This window comes from Solea senegalensis, linkage group LG14, assembly GCF_019176455.1.
Source record: "Solea senegalensis isolate Sse05_10M linkage group LG14, IFAPA_SoseM_1, whole genome shotgun sequence".
Classification (NCBI taxonomy): domain Eukaryota; kingdom Metazoa; phylum Chordata; class Actinopteri; order Pleuronectiformes; family Soleidae; genus Solea; species Solea senegalensis.
In genome coordinates, this window is record NC_058034.1 from 16,028,984 (window position 1) to 16,046,191 (window position 17,208).

General features: G+C 40.5%; 1 protein-coding gene across 2 annotated transcripts in view; it reads right to left on the reverse strand.

The window, feature by feature from the left end:
* Nucleotides 1–17,208, reverse strand: part of hmcn1 (hemicentin 1) — a 77,142-nt gene that overhangs the window by 45,149 nt on the left and 14,785 nt on the right. For both annotated transcript variants that reach the window (XM_044043530.1, XM_044043529.1), the window contains exons 2-11: nucleotides 14,026–14,096; nucleotides 11,318–11,476; nucleotides 11,108–11,230; nucleotides 10,155–10,326; nucleotides 9,826–9,932; nucleotides 6,344–6,464; nucleotides 5,932–6,195; nucleotides 5,668–5,812; nucleotides 4,421–4,542; nucleotides 2,230–2,499 (exon numbers count right to left, since the gene is read on the reverse strand). In XM_044043530.1, the coding sequence (XP_043899465.1) occupies nucleotides 2,230–2,499; nucleotides 4,421–4,542; nucleotides 5,668–5,812; nucleotides 5,932–6,195; nucleotides 6,344–6,464; nucleotides 9,826–9,932; nucleotides 10,155–10,326; nucleotides 11,108–11,230; nucleotides 11,318–11,476; nucleotides 14,026–14,096 (1,554 nt within the window). The remainder of the gene's footprint in view (nucleotides 1–2,229; nucleotides 2,500–4,420; nucleotides 4,543–5,667; nucleotides 5,813–5,931; nucleotides 6,196–6,343; nucleotides 6,465–9,825; nucleotides 9,933–10,154; nucleotides 10,327–11,107; nucleotides 11,231–11,317; nucleotides 11,477–14,025; nucleotides 14,097–17,208) is intronic.

Consider the following 17,208-nt stretch of genomic DNA (forward strand, 5'->3'; position numbering starts at 1 on the left):
CAAGCACACGCCAACTTTGAAAATGCTGTCAACAATGTGCATGTTTAGGCCATTTTCATTAAGACAGTGTAACAAAACGAAACAGCAATAAAACAGTTACTTCTACAGATAACTTCTGTTGGAAAACAACCAAACACAGCATCGCATCCAACATGTGGTGAAAAATGCAAAGACTTTCTTCCCCCTGCTCGCAAACACACTCCAAATCTAGTTGGCTCCAGGAAAAAAGAAGAGTGATTTGATTAAATGCTTAACCAAACACTCATGTGCTACTGTGGTGAGATTACGTATTTTATAATCTGTACAAACACATCCTGCATGTGAACATGCAGAGCTGGTAGGAGAGGGACAGGATTTCAGGAACTTAATCCTTGTGGTTTCCATTTCTGGTTTGTGTCCTTGTGGAGAATAAGAGAGATGGAACCCATTAACAAAAATACATCAGCTATCTGCTTTCTTAATCTATGCAGAATAGAGTTTTCAAACCAAAAATTCATTTGTTGTGAGAAAAGAAATCTGGTAATTTCATGCCGCTCTTTTGGACTGTAAGTAGCAAACGGAAAACAGAAGTCTTGGCCCAGATATCAGCTGTCTACACAGGAATCTACAAAATACTGTCCCTTGTCCCCAGATGCTAATTCGTCATCAGACAATATAACCGAGGGGTTATGAGATCACATACTTTAAAACTGCAAAGTTGTCTCTCTCTATGAATGTAGGTTCATGGCTTTGTGTGGTTAACTTGGACGCGAGCTGAATAATGAAAAGAAAGGGAAATTTCACTGGCTCAGTGTGGACATGCACTCTGTTCCACAAGTTTCTGGACAAGTGTTGTAAGATGTCATAAGACTTGACTCACTTCAAAGTGAAACTAATGACTATGATGGGGCTGACCAGTGGGAAACCCCGCAGGGCTTTCTAACAGCTGTTAGAAAAAAGATATTTAAAAAAACAGTGAGAAATGGGGTTAAAAAGCATTTAAAAAAAGAAAAAGAAAACTGACAGTGATAAATAAAGGAGGCATAAAGGTGAAGAATTAAAAGTACATTTTAAATATACAGGTAACATCAGGAAAACCTTTTAGGGTCAACGGTGCAACTTATCACTCAGTGAAGCGAGCCAAATGACAGACTTCCCCTGCAAACCAGCCTGCAGCACTGGTATTTAACAGGCAACTTTTCAGGCCATGTCACAGAGGTTTTCCTTTCAATGACAACAGTTTAATCTCAATTAAACTCACAATGTACTACTAACTAATTCACCCCTGTAAAGTGTAATTTTTTTTGCATCAAAGCATTAAGACCTGGTAAAACAAACACAAGGAGGAATATAGGTGACAGTAAACCACATAGGTATGAAGTCTGTCTCAAGTCTTAACTCCACATTAAATATAGGAGTGGATGCAAATTGGATTAGGTGTTCTGTCTGAATGGTGGGTTAGCAGATCTGGATTGGCTGCCATTTATGTGGACAGGAACAAGAACACTGTGGGTCTGACATATGACTAACTACTCCAAATTCATGCTCGGTGAAGTGTTAGGAACATGATTATCAGCGCTGTTCAGAGATGGAAAACTGCCTAAGAGCCAGACATAAATAATTTTCACACGTCCCAGAAAGAATTAGGGTGAATTATAGGGAGCAGGGGAGGTGGCGGCACATGGGAGAAGATCTTTTATTTGGGAAGGAGGTTTTGCTTGCCAAAATCCGTGCTCTCCCATGGTTTAAACACACAGAAAATGTCAGGGCATGCATATCAAGGGTGAAGTCACACAAATACATAAACAAACTGTACCTTGCTAAAGTCTGCCACCAGTAACTTTGTTGTTGGTCTTGCTCATACTAAATTATAACTTGATATCTGTCAAAATGATGTGATTATAATTTGATCATATATATTTGCAATTTTCCAACATGTGTGTGTAATGGTCAAACCTCAGAGAGTCAGGAGCCAGTCTTTGCTCAAGTGTAAGGGAAGGTCACACTAAACACTTCTGCCTGTAGAAGCATACACTGCATACATATTTTCAGGTTGTATTCTCATAAAAATGTAGAGAGATGTGTATATATAGTCATTATAAAACATCTCATTTTGGCTTTTGAACACTATTGTATGTGGAAATAAAACATTCATATTTACATCATTAGTTCAACTGCTGCTTTTAAGCCCTGTTTCTGAAAACTCACCCTCACAGAGCCAAACACAAACTAACATACTCTCCCACTCACCTTGCACACTGAGGTAAACTCGCTCTGCAGTCACCCCTCCTTCGTTCATAGCAATGCACTCGTACCAGCCAGCGTGGTCTGGAGTCACAGGGGACACCTGCAGCGAGAGGTTGGTCAGGACCTGCACCTTGGAATCCAGACGGGCAACCTGACCCCCTCTCAGCCAGGTGAGGTTGAAGTTGACTGTGCTAACAACGTGGCAGGTGAGGACGGCGCGGGAGCCAGGGATGGAGGTTACATTTCCCTCGACTGTGATGGCTGGAGGTGGCTCTGCAGAATGAGGGCATAATGTTGTGGTCAGCGGCCAGAAAGTTTGCATCATTAAAAAAGAACAGGAGTTCAGAGCAAACACCTTTACATGAAGTTTGGTTTTTTTTAGACATGAGACACAGCATTACACCCCATACAGGTTTCCTAATTCAAGTCTACAACAGATTTTTTACCTAAATATTTATCTTTATTCCAAAAAAATACAAACACAAAACATTTAATCACACATTGTGAGAAGCTGTCTCACTTCATGCCATTGACAGCTGCTCAGATTTGACTAAAAGAGAATGACACAACCTAAAATTATGTGAATCAAGGATTTATCCCATGTTGATCATCAAACACTAAAAGCCGATGCAGAGGGTTTGGCTCTGTGAGATTAGGATGACATACATTTGGCAGATGAGCAGGTTTCATGTATGTACTATGTGAGAGCCTTTCCTTCTGTAGAGAATATAGCTGGCCCACTAACAAAGCTGTGGCTGAGGAATATTAATGTCCTCTCCTTTTAGAGACGTGATAAGTGGTAACAGTTGGACAAACTGTCGCATATGCATCTTTGGAGTGTTAGCCGCAGTGCTGAGGTTAAAATCAAACATTAAACAGATCCTCTGTCCTTCTACTATTTCAAAAAGCGTCTTTCAACCACCTCTCACTCTCTTTTTTTTCTCCGCACACCACCGTCTTTCCTGCTGCTTGGCATCATTCAGGTTGACGGTGTTCCAGTGAGTTCCACAAAGCAGAGGCTCTCTTCTTTCCTTTTTTTAATGAAAGTTTTGAAAAGGAGACTTGCTGACTCTGTTTGGACTCATGTGGTGTCAGTTCTGGTGTCTCATCATGGAAAAGGGTTCTGATTGAAAAAACTAAATGCACCACAGAGAATTTCAGGAAAAGGCAAAATACATTTACTTTGCCCAGTGATGGAAATCAAGGAATAAATCACTATATATCCCCTTTGGTGTGTGCTCAAAGCTTTAACAACATACAGCTCACAGAGTCATAAATTGTTCTGCATTTATTATTGTGGTTACTAGTGAATAGTTGTGGTTACACTCTGCTGTTGTGCTGGAGCTGTGCACCCGAGTCATAGCATACCTGGAACCCTAATAAACCCTGATAATTAAATCATATATAATCCTCCATTTTACATCATACCCACACTTTACAAATGAGACACAGACACCATACATACATAAAGGGGAAGCTAATGTTCCATACTCTTATATTAAATCAGCCATCAAACAGGTTCTCTGCTTGAGATCCACAGCAAGAGACCACGACGGAGTAAAACCATAATTGACGGGCACTTAGAATCTCACCATGTGGGCACATGGATGTGTGTGTGCATGTGTGTGAGCATGACAGAAACATAATCCTGAAGCACCATTTCACTCAAGGTATTTTGTGTCTTAATGTCCAGGAGTTCCTTCAAGGGTTATTTAACATGACACAGAACTTTAATAATGATGAAACCTTAAATTAGTAGATCAATCAAACACTCATTATACTTTGAGTATAATAACAGTCATGGCTCATTATGGGTTACCTCAACACAGACTGTTAACACAAACTACAGTTCACTGCTGTCAACACTTTATTCAGCCCTTTTTTGTTTCACTTTAGCTAATTTCGATATGATACTGAATGCTTTTGTTAAATGTTTTATGCATGTATGCATGTTGTTGCACATAACTAATATTATAATGGACTTGGTGCAGTATAAATATCCAAACAAAAAATACTAAATACTTGACAGAGCACTAAGAAATCACCAGCCTCCACAACTGTTGCTCAGTTTCCCACATTGTCAATACACAATAATTTCTTCCCTGGGCTATAACCTACATTCCCAGCCCAGTTATGCCTCACTGTTGGAGGAGGTAAATGATGGTAAAGTCACCTATTCTGTATGTGTACATACCTGAAACATCAAGAAAAGTGCGAGCTCTTCCAGTTCCTGCACTGCTGACTGCAATACACTCGTAGAAGCCCTCGTCCTTTAGAGTAACCGTGGCTATTTCCCACGATGCATTGTCAGACTCACTGGAATCAAGTGTCGTGGGAGATTTAGAGAAAGAAAAGAGTTCAATACATTTGTTTTTATATTATTATTGATTTTAACATTGAGTCATTTAAATCTGCTACTACCACACTAGCATTGTTGTGTAGTATCTTTTAAAATTAACAAACTATTTGTCATTAGCTACAGAGGTAATTGTCCTGGTCAGTACAGCATGTCTCTTGGCGATAGCTGTGGGCCTGGGGGTGGGCGATCCCCGCAGTTTGAACATGGCTGTGTGACTGATTTTTTTTCCACTTCCAAACCTGCTATGGGAGTAGAGGAGCAGTTAATTTGTGGAGAACAGTTCTGACTGGCCACATGTTGCTGAAATAATTGAGTGAAATGCTAAAACGATGGCTGGGACAGATGTTTGCCAGATGTGTACGGCATGCATGAATTAATTTTTGACAAAAATACATTATATAGAAGAGGGATATATTGCTAAGTAGTGCAGGGATATGCACTTTACAGCCAGTCCTACAGCCACGTCAGGATGACGTTGTTCCTTCTTTTCCCTTGTGTTCTTGCTGTGTTGTCTCTGCATTTTCCCCTTCATCCAAAACTACTTTCTTCACCACAGTACACCAGTGGTACACTGTAGTTCAGCTCAATGGTGCAATGTGGAAAAGTGCATCTTAATCTGGTTTGAATTTGCATGACAGAGTATGTGGGTTGGATGGTGATAGCTGCATCAGCTACATGAATAGCATGAAGTCATACTCCTGCGTCACAGCCTAACCCGCAATTACTTCCACAAAAAAGAAGAGTGCAGCTGACAGGAGAAAGACAGTGGACATCCAGCATTGGGTGTTTGTTCTTCTTGACATGTAACTGTTTATTACAAAGAGAAGACAAGCTTTATTTGAGAGAAGGCTGTGGCGTGTTGTATCTTTTTTCCCAACTATTGCGCAGAAGTGATGATTCTCTGTTGGCTAATCCACAGATTGCCCACTTGTCTAGCTCTAACCTCTAGAAGCTGGACAACGATACCCGGACAGGAAGTGTGCCAAAATCTCACTTGTGTACCTAAAACCCCCATCACGTATCGACTGAACCAAACTGTAGTGCTTGATATAAACATGAGCACCTCCACAGTATTTGTTCACCTGAAAAGTTGGTCCACACCAAGACGTCTTCCATCCCTGGTGAAGCGCAGGGTGAAGGGGATCAGGCTCTCTACCTGACAGTTAACAACTCCTCTCTGCAGGTAGTAACCATGAGATGTGGCTGGCATCTGCACCTTTGGAGCACCTGAAAAAGAGATAAATAAAATCAGCTAGGCAGTTAAAATAATTAATACCCCATAAATGTATTTTTACATGGCAACTTACTACTAGCATCACTAGCTACTTACTGCTAGCATCACTGACCTGGTATAATACTGGAGAAAGACACACTTGAGACTCGTTGGAACAGATAACCATCATGGTCATATCCTGTCACTCGCAGGAAGAAGGCCTCATTGGGTGGAATAAACTCTGTAATGTTCCACAGGCCGTATGGCTGCCGTTCAGGGTAGTAGCGGATTGGCAGAGTTTTGATCACGTTGCCCGTGGTTGAGAGGAGCTCCAGCCTGTCAGCCCGCGCAGGAGGGGAAAGTCCAGTGGTGTTGATAAGGATATGGGTGGGAATACCTGGACAGTTTAAATAAAATTTTATGTACTGTATCCACTGCTGCTGACACAGCTACAGGATATAAGTGAAGACAACAGGTGATAGGGAAAACATATAACAGCTGTGGTGTCCATTCTTTTACGATTTGGAAAGGTTGCCCTCACTGACCTTGAACTGGCCGACTAGAGGTCTTTTTTATGTCCAACGTGGGTTTTCTGGAAAACCCGGCTCGGAAGTCAATGGTGCTGAGGCCAGAGATACGAACAGAGTGTCTTCCATCACTAGAGGTCTGCATTAAAAAAACAGAGATTCAAATCAATATTTATGTCCAAGAATTCTTGCCCAGAACCTTAATATAACACTTAGAATTTATAGAACAACGTAAGAGAGAATAAGTACAGTTGTTGCATCTAAGGCTTCAGAGTGCTTTAAATAACAGACACAACACTGAGATTGTTGTGTGTTGCCTGTTGTGTGCCAACTGTCTCCACGTGTATAGACAAGCCACTTAAGATACAACTGGCTGTCAAGTATCTCACGCCTGAGCTTATAAAACATCCACAGTTCAGAGGTGACCCATTCAGTCTGACATTCATACTTTAATTTCACAAACACGACCACTATAATCAGGGAATGGTGGGTGGCTTGTGTGGTCCTCATTGCTCAGAGTTCTTTTGAAGCCTTTCAGAAATAGAGACAGAGTAATTACAGTGAAGTATAGGTTGGTGAGATGTGGAAACTCCTCACCTTAAGTTGAACACCTCGGGGGTGTCACAGACATTGAGTCACAATGCACCGTGAGACATTCAAACCCAAACTGTCATTTGCAGTTGCATGAAATGAAAGACAATGTGCAGATTTATTGCATTTTTCAGATGACCGACCTTACACTACCGCACGTTAACTTTAATTGCTGATGATGAAGAAAGAAAGGTTCATTCAGAAAGAAAACAACAGCTCTGCTAATCGTGAAATGTTCAAACAGGATGAGGTAACACCAGAACAAAGGGAATCCAAACTAACCTTCAATGCTAATGCTGGCCATCATAAAACACAATGCAAGTTGTGGCCATCTACCCTGCCCTAATGGCTGCTGTAGAATCCCTGGTCTTCAGTTAGTTGTAAATGAGGCCATAATAAGTGGAGAGGTCCTTTAAAGGTCATGTCTTCACAAAAGTGTCCCTGTCAGTAAAGCTCTCATTTCCGTTCACACCCACCCAACAGTGAACTGCTCCGGCCTTGGTTCCACAGACCTAAAGTAGAAGGTTTTTGTTGTTTTTTTAATATGAGGGGTCAGACACATTTAGCCTTTTTTTTCTATTATTTAAGTAGAAGAAAACTGAAAGCAGGATTTCTCAATCGTGGTCCTGGAGATGTTTTAGATATTTCCCCACTCTAACACACCTGATTCAAATAGTCAGCTCATCAGCAAGCACTGATAACGCCTAATAATGACTCATTTGAATCAGGTGTGTTGCCAGTCAGTTGGATTCATATAAAACATGCTGAGCATTGGGTCCCAAGGACCAGGATTAAGAAACCCTGCCTTAAAAATGACAGCCTTGCTTATTCTTCTTCTTCCTCTAATACTTAAATTATTTGAAGCATTGATTGATTGTGACCTGTCCACAGTGTACCCCGCCTTTTGCCCTGAGATTGGCATGTCAACCCCATTTGTCTTTTCTGTTTGCCTGCATGCTTTTACAATTGCAAGCTTCCAAACTGTAATCATGGGTAATAAAATGGACTATGAAGTTAAAGTGCACTTGACAACGTCGAGGTCACTGCAACATGAAGAAAATTCACCTGGATGCCTCGCATCTGAGGACATATTTAAACAAGCAGGCCAACACACGATTGTTGGTATGCAAAATATGATCACATGATACAATATGGGGCCACTGTGACGGCAAAAGTGTAAAAAGAAATCTTTAAACATGACGGGAGATGGATCTAATTAAAGGTATATTAAAAAGGATTTAATGTGATGTGGGTCTTACACAAGGATGTCATGGGTCATTAGTGTTTCTGAAAACCAGCATGGAAGAACAGCAAACTCCCACTAAAGCATTTATCCACATTTCTTTGGATGTCCTGGGAAACACAGTTTAAAAAAAAAAGGGGAGATATTTTTAGTATGGAAACCAGGTAGTGTTGTGGGGGGACTGAAGATGGAAAAGGCAGTGTCCAAGAGGCGAAATGGGAAAAACACAATGAAATGGGGCCAGAGAGAGAGAGAGAACAGCTAATCCCGATGCACTTCGCTGAGGGGGAGAATGTGAGGAGTGAATGTGTTGAGAGGAAGATGTATGACGAAAGACGATAGTGACAGGAAGTGGTTAAAGAAGACGCATAGGAGGCAGAAAAAAAGACGACAGAATACAACGTCTCTTTTTTGTGTCTGTTGAATATTCCTCATCAGGTCACCATGAAGTCTGAAAGCACAGAGCTCAGTCAGAGGCTGAGGACATGGTCTACATAAAAAAAGCTTTAACAGAAAACAGTGTTACGCAGCCAAAAGAATCCAATGTAAGCAATCAATCATAAAAAGAAAGAGGTCTGCCAGTGGTTATATAACACACTGGGGGAAATGTTTTGCAGTCCTATCATACATGAGGAAAAAACACGATCAGTGTTTCTAATGTTTGGGTGATGTAATGTTTTGAATGTTTAGTGAGAGAACCAGCATCAAATTAAAGTTGAATAAATTAATCTTATATTGCAAATCAACCTCAGTCCATTACACCTTTATGCCTTATTTCACATCCACATTCTGTTGATTACCTTCATGTAAACACATTAATGCTGCATTATGTACAGTATGTACATAATGTATGTAATGTAATGTATGCCCCCAAAACTGTCAGTAATGTCTCTTGAAAATAGATTATTAAGTGAAAAGGAAATATAGGAAAATGAGAAAGCAAACAGACTAATGAAGTTCTACATTACTTCTACAAATAATGGGAGTATCGAGAGTAAGATAATATGCAAATCAGCATTTTGATACTTGACACAGATTTTCATCCCGTCTGAATTCCCATAAATCAGCGGAGTACTAACACAAAACACAGCTATGTAGAGATGAGGGAGAGAATCCCAGCAGGGGTCTACAGAGAATACAGGGTCACTGAGGCCCCTTCAACAAATCACTCAGGTAAAAATGCTTGTCATTTCCCAACATCTGGATTTGACAATGTGGGCAGTCAAATGTGTGACCTTTTTTACATTACCTCAGCAAAAGGGTGCTAACACTTTACACTCTGAAACAAGTACACAACAGCAATCATGAACAAGGTTGTGTTATAGAAGTTTGTGTTGACGGTTGTGGTGTTCGATTTAAAAATCTTGGGAACTCAAGACTCAAATGTGCATTTTTGGTCATGGTTTTGTTTCCTGGGAGATGCTTTGACCACACGACAGGCATATTAAATTGATTATGCATCACTGTATTTGAACATGCTGATTTATTACTGCAGTAATTCAACTAAAGAGCTTAGCTTCCTCATAGGGTGTGAGTCATGACCTCATTCCATAGTTACACTAGTGAACCAGTAAATAGCTTTTTTAAATACAGCCCACTTCTGGGAAATGTTAGAAGAAGCTTTCAAATTTTAAATACATTTGCAGATAAAGAATGGATTGTTTACCTTGATAGACCACATCCCAGGCTGCGGGTCCTTGATGTTGACAACCTTGGCAGAGTTGGGGATGTGCAGGAGCTCGGTCAGGCTGTCACCCACCTCCACAATCTTCCCTAAAGGCCAAACATTAATTATTAGGGCTATACTGTGCAATTTTTTGTGCAATGAATGTCAGTTTAAACCACATTGCAGTTTCTACACTTCCACACTAAATCTTGTCTTGTCCTTTTGTAACTTATCTGTGTATATGTACTAATACATACCTACATTAAGGAATACCTACAGTTTCAGTACAGTTCTGTACATACACTGTCTGTATAGAGCAAACCTCTTACCTTGTGGATTTTTAATCTCAATATTAGGTGCTGGGCCACTGAGAGCCACAGTGATTTGCTTGAGGCTGGGGTCAAAGGGCATCTGCCAAGTGTTGCTGACCCCAGTAGAGTGATCAGTGGACAGCAGGTGGACCTTGGACGACTGCACGGCTTCCTCCACCCATTTGAGGACCTACAGCAATGGATCGTAAATATAAAAAAAAGGAAGAAATGCACATCATTTCTAATGTACACACATGCACAGATGGCCCTTTCACACCGGCAGGGCTCCGTGCCAGTTCCGCTTCCCAAACCTAATTTTGAACCAGCCGGCACGTTCAAATAAAAAAAAAAATTGGACCTGAAACCTGAAAAGGTGGTTCTCAGCTGAAACCAAAAAAGAGTTTGGTTCATCCTCATCAACCGTGCCATCATCAGTGTCAGGACGAGTGGAAAGTAGAGGAAGTACAGAGATTTTGATGGTGCTGTGTTTCCTTCCACCTGAATAACACAGAGTAGCATCCTCACACTTTGGTTCCTCTTAAAGTGGTGTGAATGTGGGCTGGTTCGCCAGAAAGCACCAAGGTTCTGAGGCTCCAGAATGGAGCCAGAACCAGAACCGTGTCTCTCTGAATTCTCTAACAGTTGCTTTTGCCTCCTTGGCTGCATACAAGGTCATCATCCAACATGTGCAAAGTGTTCATCAGGAAGTGTCTGACATTCCCATGTCCTTCACCTTTATTTCATTCACATCCCTGTGAAGAATCCCACTGCTATTGTGTGAGTGAGACACAGACCCAGTTGAAGGTGAGGGAGCAGTGATTTGTCATTTCAGAGTGATATCCAAAAGAGCTCAGTAAGCTCAAAACATCGCAGTATCAAAGGAATGCAAGAAAAAAACTTAATCATCCGACTCGAAGAAGTCGAGACCAGAACTGCTGTTCAAAAGCTCTGTTTCTGGAGGATGTTCTTACCTCGTTGACCTGTTTCTTGTCTAGATGGAAGACCTGCCCAGAGCTGGTGGAGGCAATCTCCTCATAAGCCTTGTATCCGACATGTGTCCTATCATCACAGTCCCCGGTCAACACAAACACCACCTACACACAATAACATGTACATATAAAAAATGTGATCTCTTTACCATTAAACCTTAAACCATGTTAAAGTAAAACAAAAAATGAAACCTGTGATTGTTTCTGCTGAATGAGCTGCAGGACTTCATGGGTCAGCTTGTAGTCTTTAGATCGGGCATCTGTGAAGACGTAAATGTAGGAACCCGGCAAGGAGATCTCCAAAGCAATCTTAATGGCACCAATACTCATTTCTGGACAGTCCCCACCTCCCTGAGAAAGAGATGGATGTCATAAGCATATGGCATTCAAATACATGTGTGGGTGTGCAGTTTTCTGAATTACCCAGCAGCAACTGATTAAAATCTTAAATATTATGTTATATAAAGTCATTGAATCAGTAACATCAGGACTTGTAGATGTTTCTTTCACCGCTCATCAAAGAGGCTTCCACATCTTCAATGAGAGGTGAAATGCCTCCAAGAAATCTCTTAAGTCCAGTTGCAATTGATTCAGTGACTTTTGGAAAACCATGTCCTCCCCAGGATGATTGAGAATCTACACAGTCCATGTAGATTCCATGAGCACATTGATAAATTTAATATTACAACTAGGGGACTTTTAATATAATCTATGTGTGTCCATAATGCTTCTTTCTGTTGCAACTTCTGTAACCTTGACATCTCCTATTTTCTATGTCAAACCAAATTACATTTAATGAAAAAATACAATTAAGAGCAGACAAAAGTTCTGGGCTTTCAATCGGCTCATATGGACGTACCTAAAAACAATAACAATGGGGGCCTTAAGCTTAAAAGTAACAACATCTAATGGATTTATAAAAGGATGAAAAATAATCTAGATTAAAACAAGCTCTAAATACCTCTCTTCAAGTATTTTTTTTCTTTTTCTCATCAATTACTCTCACTCTCTCTCTCTTTGACTGGTGGGGTCAAAAGGAAATGTTTTTGACAGCATTCCTATGGGCACGCATCTGTCTGTCTGTGGGGTTCAACAACTATCTTTGATGCATCACCCCCAATGAGTAACATCTGGAACGAAGTGACTCATTTTTTTAGGCCAGAAGGGCAGAAGGTGAAGAGACAGGATTCTTCCATTTCCTGCGAACCCGACATCTCCAATTTGGCCAAAAAGCAACTCCTCATTTCACCTCTTGCCCCCAGCACTAAGCCTGATAACCCTATGCACTTGTGTTCTGACTAACATCTCCTCCCTTAAAGGGTTCAAATATGACATTCACTGACACTAGCATCTAAGGAAAATGAAAGAAATGAAATAATGAAAGAATTTGTCATTATACAACCAAAATTGCACATCAATATAACAGATTGGAGCTGCTGCAACTGAGTGTACCGCCACAATGGATGTGGAGAACATGCAACATCCACACAGAAAGGTCCCAGACCGGGAATCAATTGCTGTGTGGCAACAGTGATAACCACTGCCAGTGCTAACCTAAACCACTAAACCACCGTGCCACAACAAAAATGCTTTGTCAGTCATACCTCAGTCTGTGTGTGAAACATGTTCCTACATCCAGACACACAACTGATTCAGGTTTAGCTGTGGTGGCTCCAAGTGGATCCTATGTGTCTAATTCTCAGATTGAAGCAAATTAGCTAAATAATTTTTGCTTCCGTCAGTCTGTGATGTATGTGCCATCTCCGGACTCCAGACTTTGTGGCGACTGTACTGACTGTATGTGTTGATTGTACATGCTCCAGATAATAAAATGTATTGGATTACATAGATGAATGGAATGCCAGACCCACAAAGACTCTCATTTTAATATGACTGAAATGTGTACACAACTGTCAGCAATCACTGTGCAGCCCATGGCTTCATGGTGTTTGTAGTTGAATGCCACTGAAAACTGTGGCAAGATGTCAAATCGCAGAATCCATCTGGATGTTATGTTTACATTACTGCTACTCACAACAGGGGTCATCTTGCTTTGTGGTGTGCGCTGTTTGCGCAGCAACCATAACTATTTAAAGTCTCATATGAACCCTTTTCATAACAGAAAATATTCAATTTAAAGTCAGTTCCTATCAGAATTTTCCATGCACTACTTTCTGCACAGGTGAAATGTGGAAAAACAGACTCCTGAATGAAGAAGCAAATTAGAGGAAACTGGATCTCTTCCACACTACGCACAGCAAACACTCACAGACTAGATGAAGACCACCAAGCCAAAGATGCACAAAAACTTGCCAAACACACACACTTTCTTCAAAGCATATAAGTCGGAATGCGACTGGTCTCTGTCGCTCTGTCATTCTTTTACTTTAACAAACACTGTTTTTGCAGTTTTACTGCATGTCTAATAGGTAAGGAGGAAAAGTTCCTGCACAATGTCCTTTTTTCTCTCACACAAACTTGACAGTACTCTGTTTAGTTGTCTAGCCGTGGTATGTTTTTGTTTATGCATTTGTTTGCAATGGTGCAGGAGGGAAAATAAACACAAAAGAGAACAATGTTTTCCACTGTGAAATTCCTGGGTCAACATATGACGAAGGCTTTGAATGTTTGACCCTCTGGCAATATTATATGAAGTGTGAAAACACATCAAATCATCATCAAATTGTCCCACTTAATCGTATAAATCATGTAAAAACAAATAAAATGTGTTTCTTTTAATTGCACAATGTTGACTGGTGAAAACAATGTCTTAATCAGCTCACAAATATTCTGGCCCATATGTCTATCATGACCATACTTTGCAGATTTTATCCAGGCCCTATAACCTGTCCAGACCACGATTGTCTACTCCATTTGATGAATTTCATCTGTGAACCCACCTGAACGTACAGCTCTCTCAGCTCATACTGGAACTTCTTTGGGTCTGTCGTGATTGTTACAGGTCCAATCTCTGCAGAGAAACAACAAAAACAAGCGATGTGATTAATATAGCCACTGGCTGGAGTCTCCATCTGATGAATAACATTCAGCATTCTTGTTTCCCTAAATTCTTCTGTAGAGCCAAATATTAGTTTTGGCAAACGCTCACGGATGTCCAGATTAAAGCTGCCGAGGAGAACTGCAGGAAAGAAAATATATTTATTTGACAGGGAAAGGGAAAAATAAAAGAGGAAATGTGAGAAAGACGGACAGACTAGTATTGAAGGAAAAACCATAAAAGGAAGATTAGAACTGCAATCTTGACATTTTTCTCAACATAGATAAGATATAACAATGATCCATACTTCCCTCATTTATTCACATGTTATTTACAAAAGGTGTTTTTTTGCACCTGATAAGAACACATTCAATTCTTTCTGTCGCACATGAGCAAAGAGCTGATGCAGCTCGTGCTCACTCAGAACTCTGAAACACCATATGTGGCGCATCATTTTTAGTTCAAATCATTGTCAGATGAGTTCACACATTGCTTATTGAGCCTATAACAGCTCCGCACGACACTCGCTTTGTATTTTTGAGTACAGCGACATCGTCTTGCATGATTCATTTTACATAAAAACAGATGGAGGGCAACAGCAGCATGGTGCTAGTGAGAAGACAGCAAACAGGGTGGAGTATGACTGAAACCCCATTGAAGTGCTCAATAAACCACTCGATCAGCAGGATAAGGATATACAATGTGTCCCTTGCCCACCCCTGCAATGCCGGTTTATACACAAACGTTCCCTCAGTCAGGTCTGATAGTATTGCTTGACAAACGTTGCAAAAGATTTATCCAATATGATGAAGAAGCAGAAAAAATAACATTGACAACCAAAAGTTACGTTCTGATGTTTTAATGAAGAAATATTTACAGTCCCTACTCACTAGATTTGTGTTTGCTGAAATATTCTATTAACTGGACAATGATCAGACTAAGAATTGAAGCTCTATGTGTCGGTAAAAACAGACCCTTTGCCACTTCATTGTGTCTACTGTATGAACTCTCTGGTTAAACCATCTCTCTCTCTCTCTCTACACCAGAGCGCTACACCATTAAAGTGTAGCCCCAGCACCAGAGAGTGAAAACATGATCTGTGATCTACAGTATACATGTACCTCTTACAGTGCTATTCGTCACCGCTGTTTCTCAGTTTACTTTGTTCTATCCATTAATGAGCAGCTAAGCCCCCTCACCAGTCAAACTGTGAGACTTTAGCCACGGCAGCTGTGCTGTGGAATGAGCCTGATGAGGGGCTGCAACACACACACACACACACACACACACACACACACACACACACACACACACACACACAGTAGTCATGCACATTGGAAAACAAGGGTTCCATTGTTGAAGAGAGCGCAATTAAAAAGGATCCATTCCTTTTGAAAAAGCATACAGTTTGAACTGTTTTATGACGGTCCTTCAAGTTGTCTATTGGTAAAAACCCCAAAATTAACTTAACAATTACATTAAACAATTACATTTAATAAAGTACTAAAATGCCTTAAACAACTCTATTATTTAGTGCTTTCTGTAGTAAACATGTAAGCTTAGTGATTTTGACAATTTTATGCAATTGGCAATGAGGATTTTAATGTATTTTCTTAGCAACCTATATGCAACCTGTTGAAAAGCACACAATAACATACACAAAGGACAAAGTCTTTTTCCAAATAACCCAGATTTTGGCATCCTTGTAAATCCTCAAGGTGGAGTGTAGGAACATTTGCGGTGATGAGAGACGCTTTTTAAAACTAACATGGAAATGTGTCTGGCTGTTCTGAATGGAACGTGGCTCTCGGGCCAAACTTTTCAGAGATGGAAAAGCTGACATCTCTTTCCTTATGGGACAAGTTCCCATGGCTGTTGTTAGTAGTCTTTAGACTATTTTGGCAGTGGTTCTCTTCAGCATAGCCACCTTCTCTGAAGCGGCACCTTGGAAAACCATTGCTGCTCATCATGAGTAGATTTAATTTAATTCTTTAAACTCTATCTGATTTTGACATATAGTGATAAGGAGTTGGATGCTGTTCTTTGTTCCTTTTGTTTTTTAAAGGTTTTTTATCCACATTTGAGCTCCTGTGTACTTCTTGATACCACAACAGTCAAAAATAGTTATCAGACATGAGAGCATCTTCTTATTCTGCCAGTGTCTGCTGAAAACCTTTAGGGAACTGGTGCTTTACCCAGGGATGCATCATTTATGCTTAAAAAGAGAATGTGCCTGGTTCAAATTCTGATTTAGGTTGGCTTTTTTTGTAAGGGCTTTGCATGTTTCCTTTGTCTGTGTGGGTTCTCCTCCCACAGTCCATGTCATGCAGATTCGGTTTAGCTTAATTGGAAGTTCAGGAATCATCTAGATGGAACATATTTTAGTATTACCCTGAGCATCCAATTAATTCCTGGTTCCTGTGGTTCCTATTACTAGTTCTTGTGGTGAAAATGCATGTTAAAGTACTGGTGTGAATATGAGTGTGAATGGTTGCTGGCCATATCATAGACCGACAAACTGTAGACGGTGTATCCTGACTCCAGCTCCCTCTACAACCCTCAAACAATATATGAATGACATTTGAGTTGCAAAAGTATTTATTTCAGGTGTTAAAAAAATAAAGCATGTAAAGTACTTTGGATGCTGACATGTGTCAGGAAAGCATCAGTGCATTTTATATACAGTAGTCTTCTGGAAGTTCTATAAGAAATCATTGTTTCTTGGTGATGCGGAACACCTACATGGCATTCAAGTCTGATAAAAACAACAAAGAGAGGGAATGACTGAAGCAAACAAACAATCTGGATCCTATCCTGTTTCCTTAATCTGTTATTAACGTCATTTGTGGACCCAAAAGGGCTCAGAATAAACAACAAAAACCAAATGCCTCCTCCTTGCATCATTCATCTCTGTGAAAGCATGCATCTGCAAATCGCATGCAAGTAAACACACAGGAAGTCTAATGGGATGGAACAAACTGGGCAACTGTCCAGTGGCAAACTCAGTTTTACCTCCACTGACATTCAGGCAGGAAATCAATCGCGCGTTCACCATGAAGTGATTATCCCTTCCCTCACAACAATC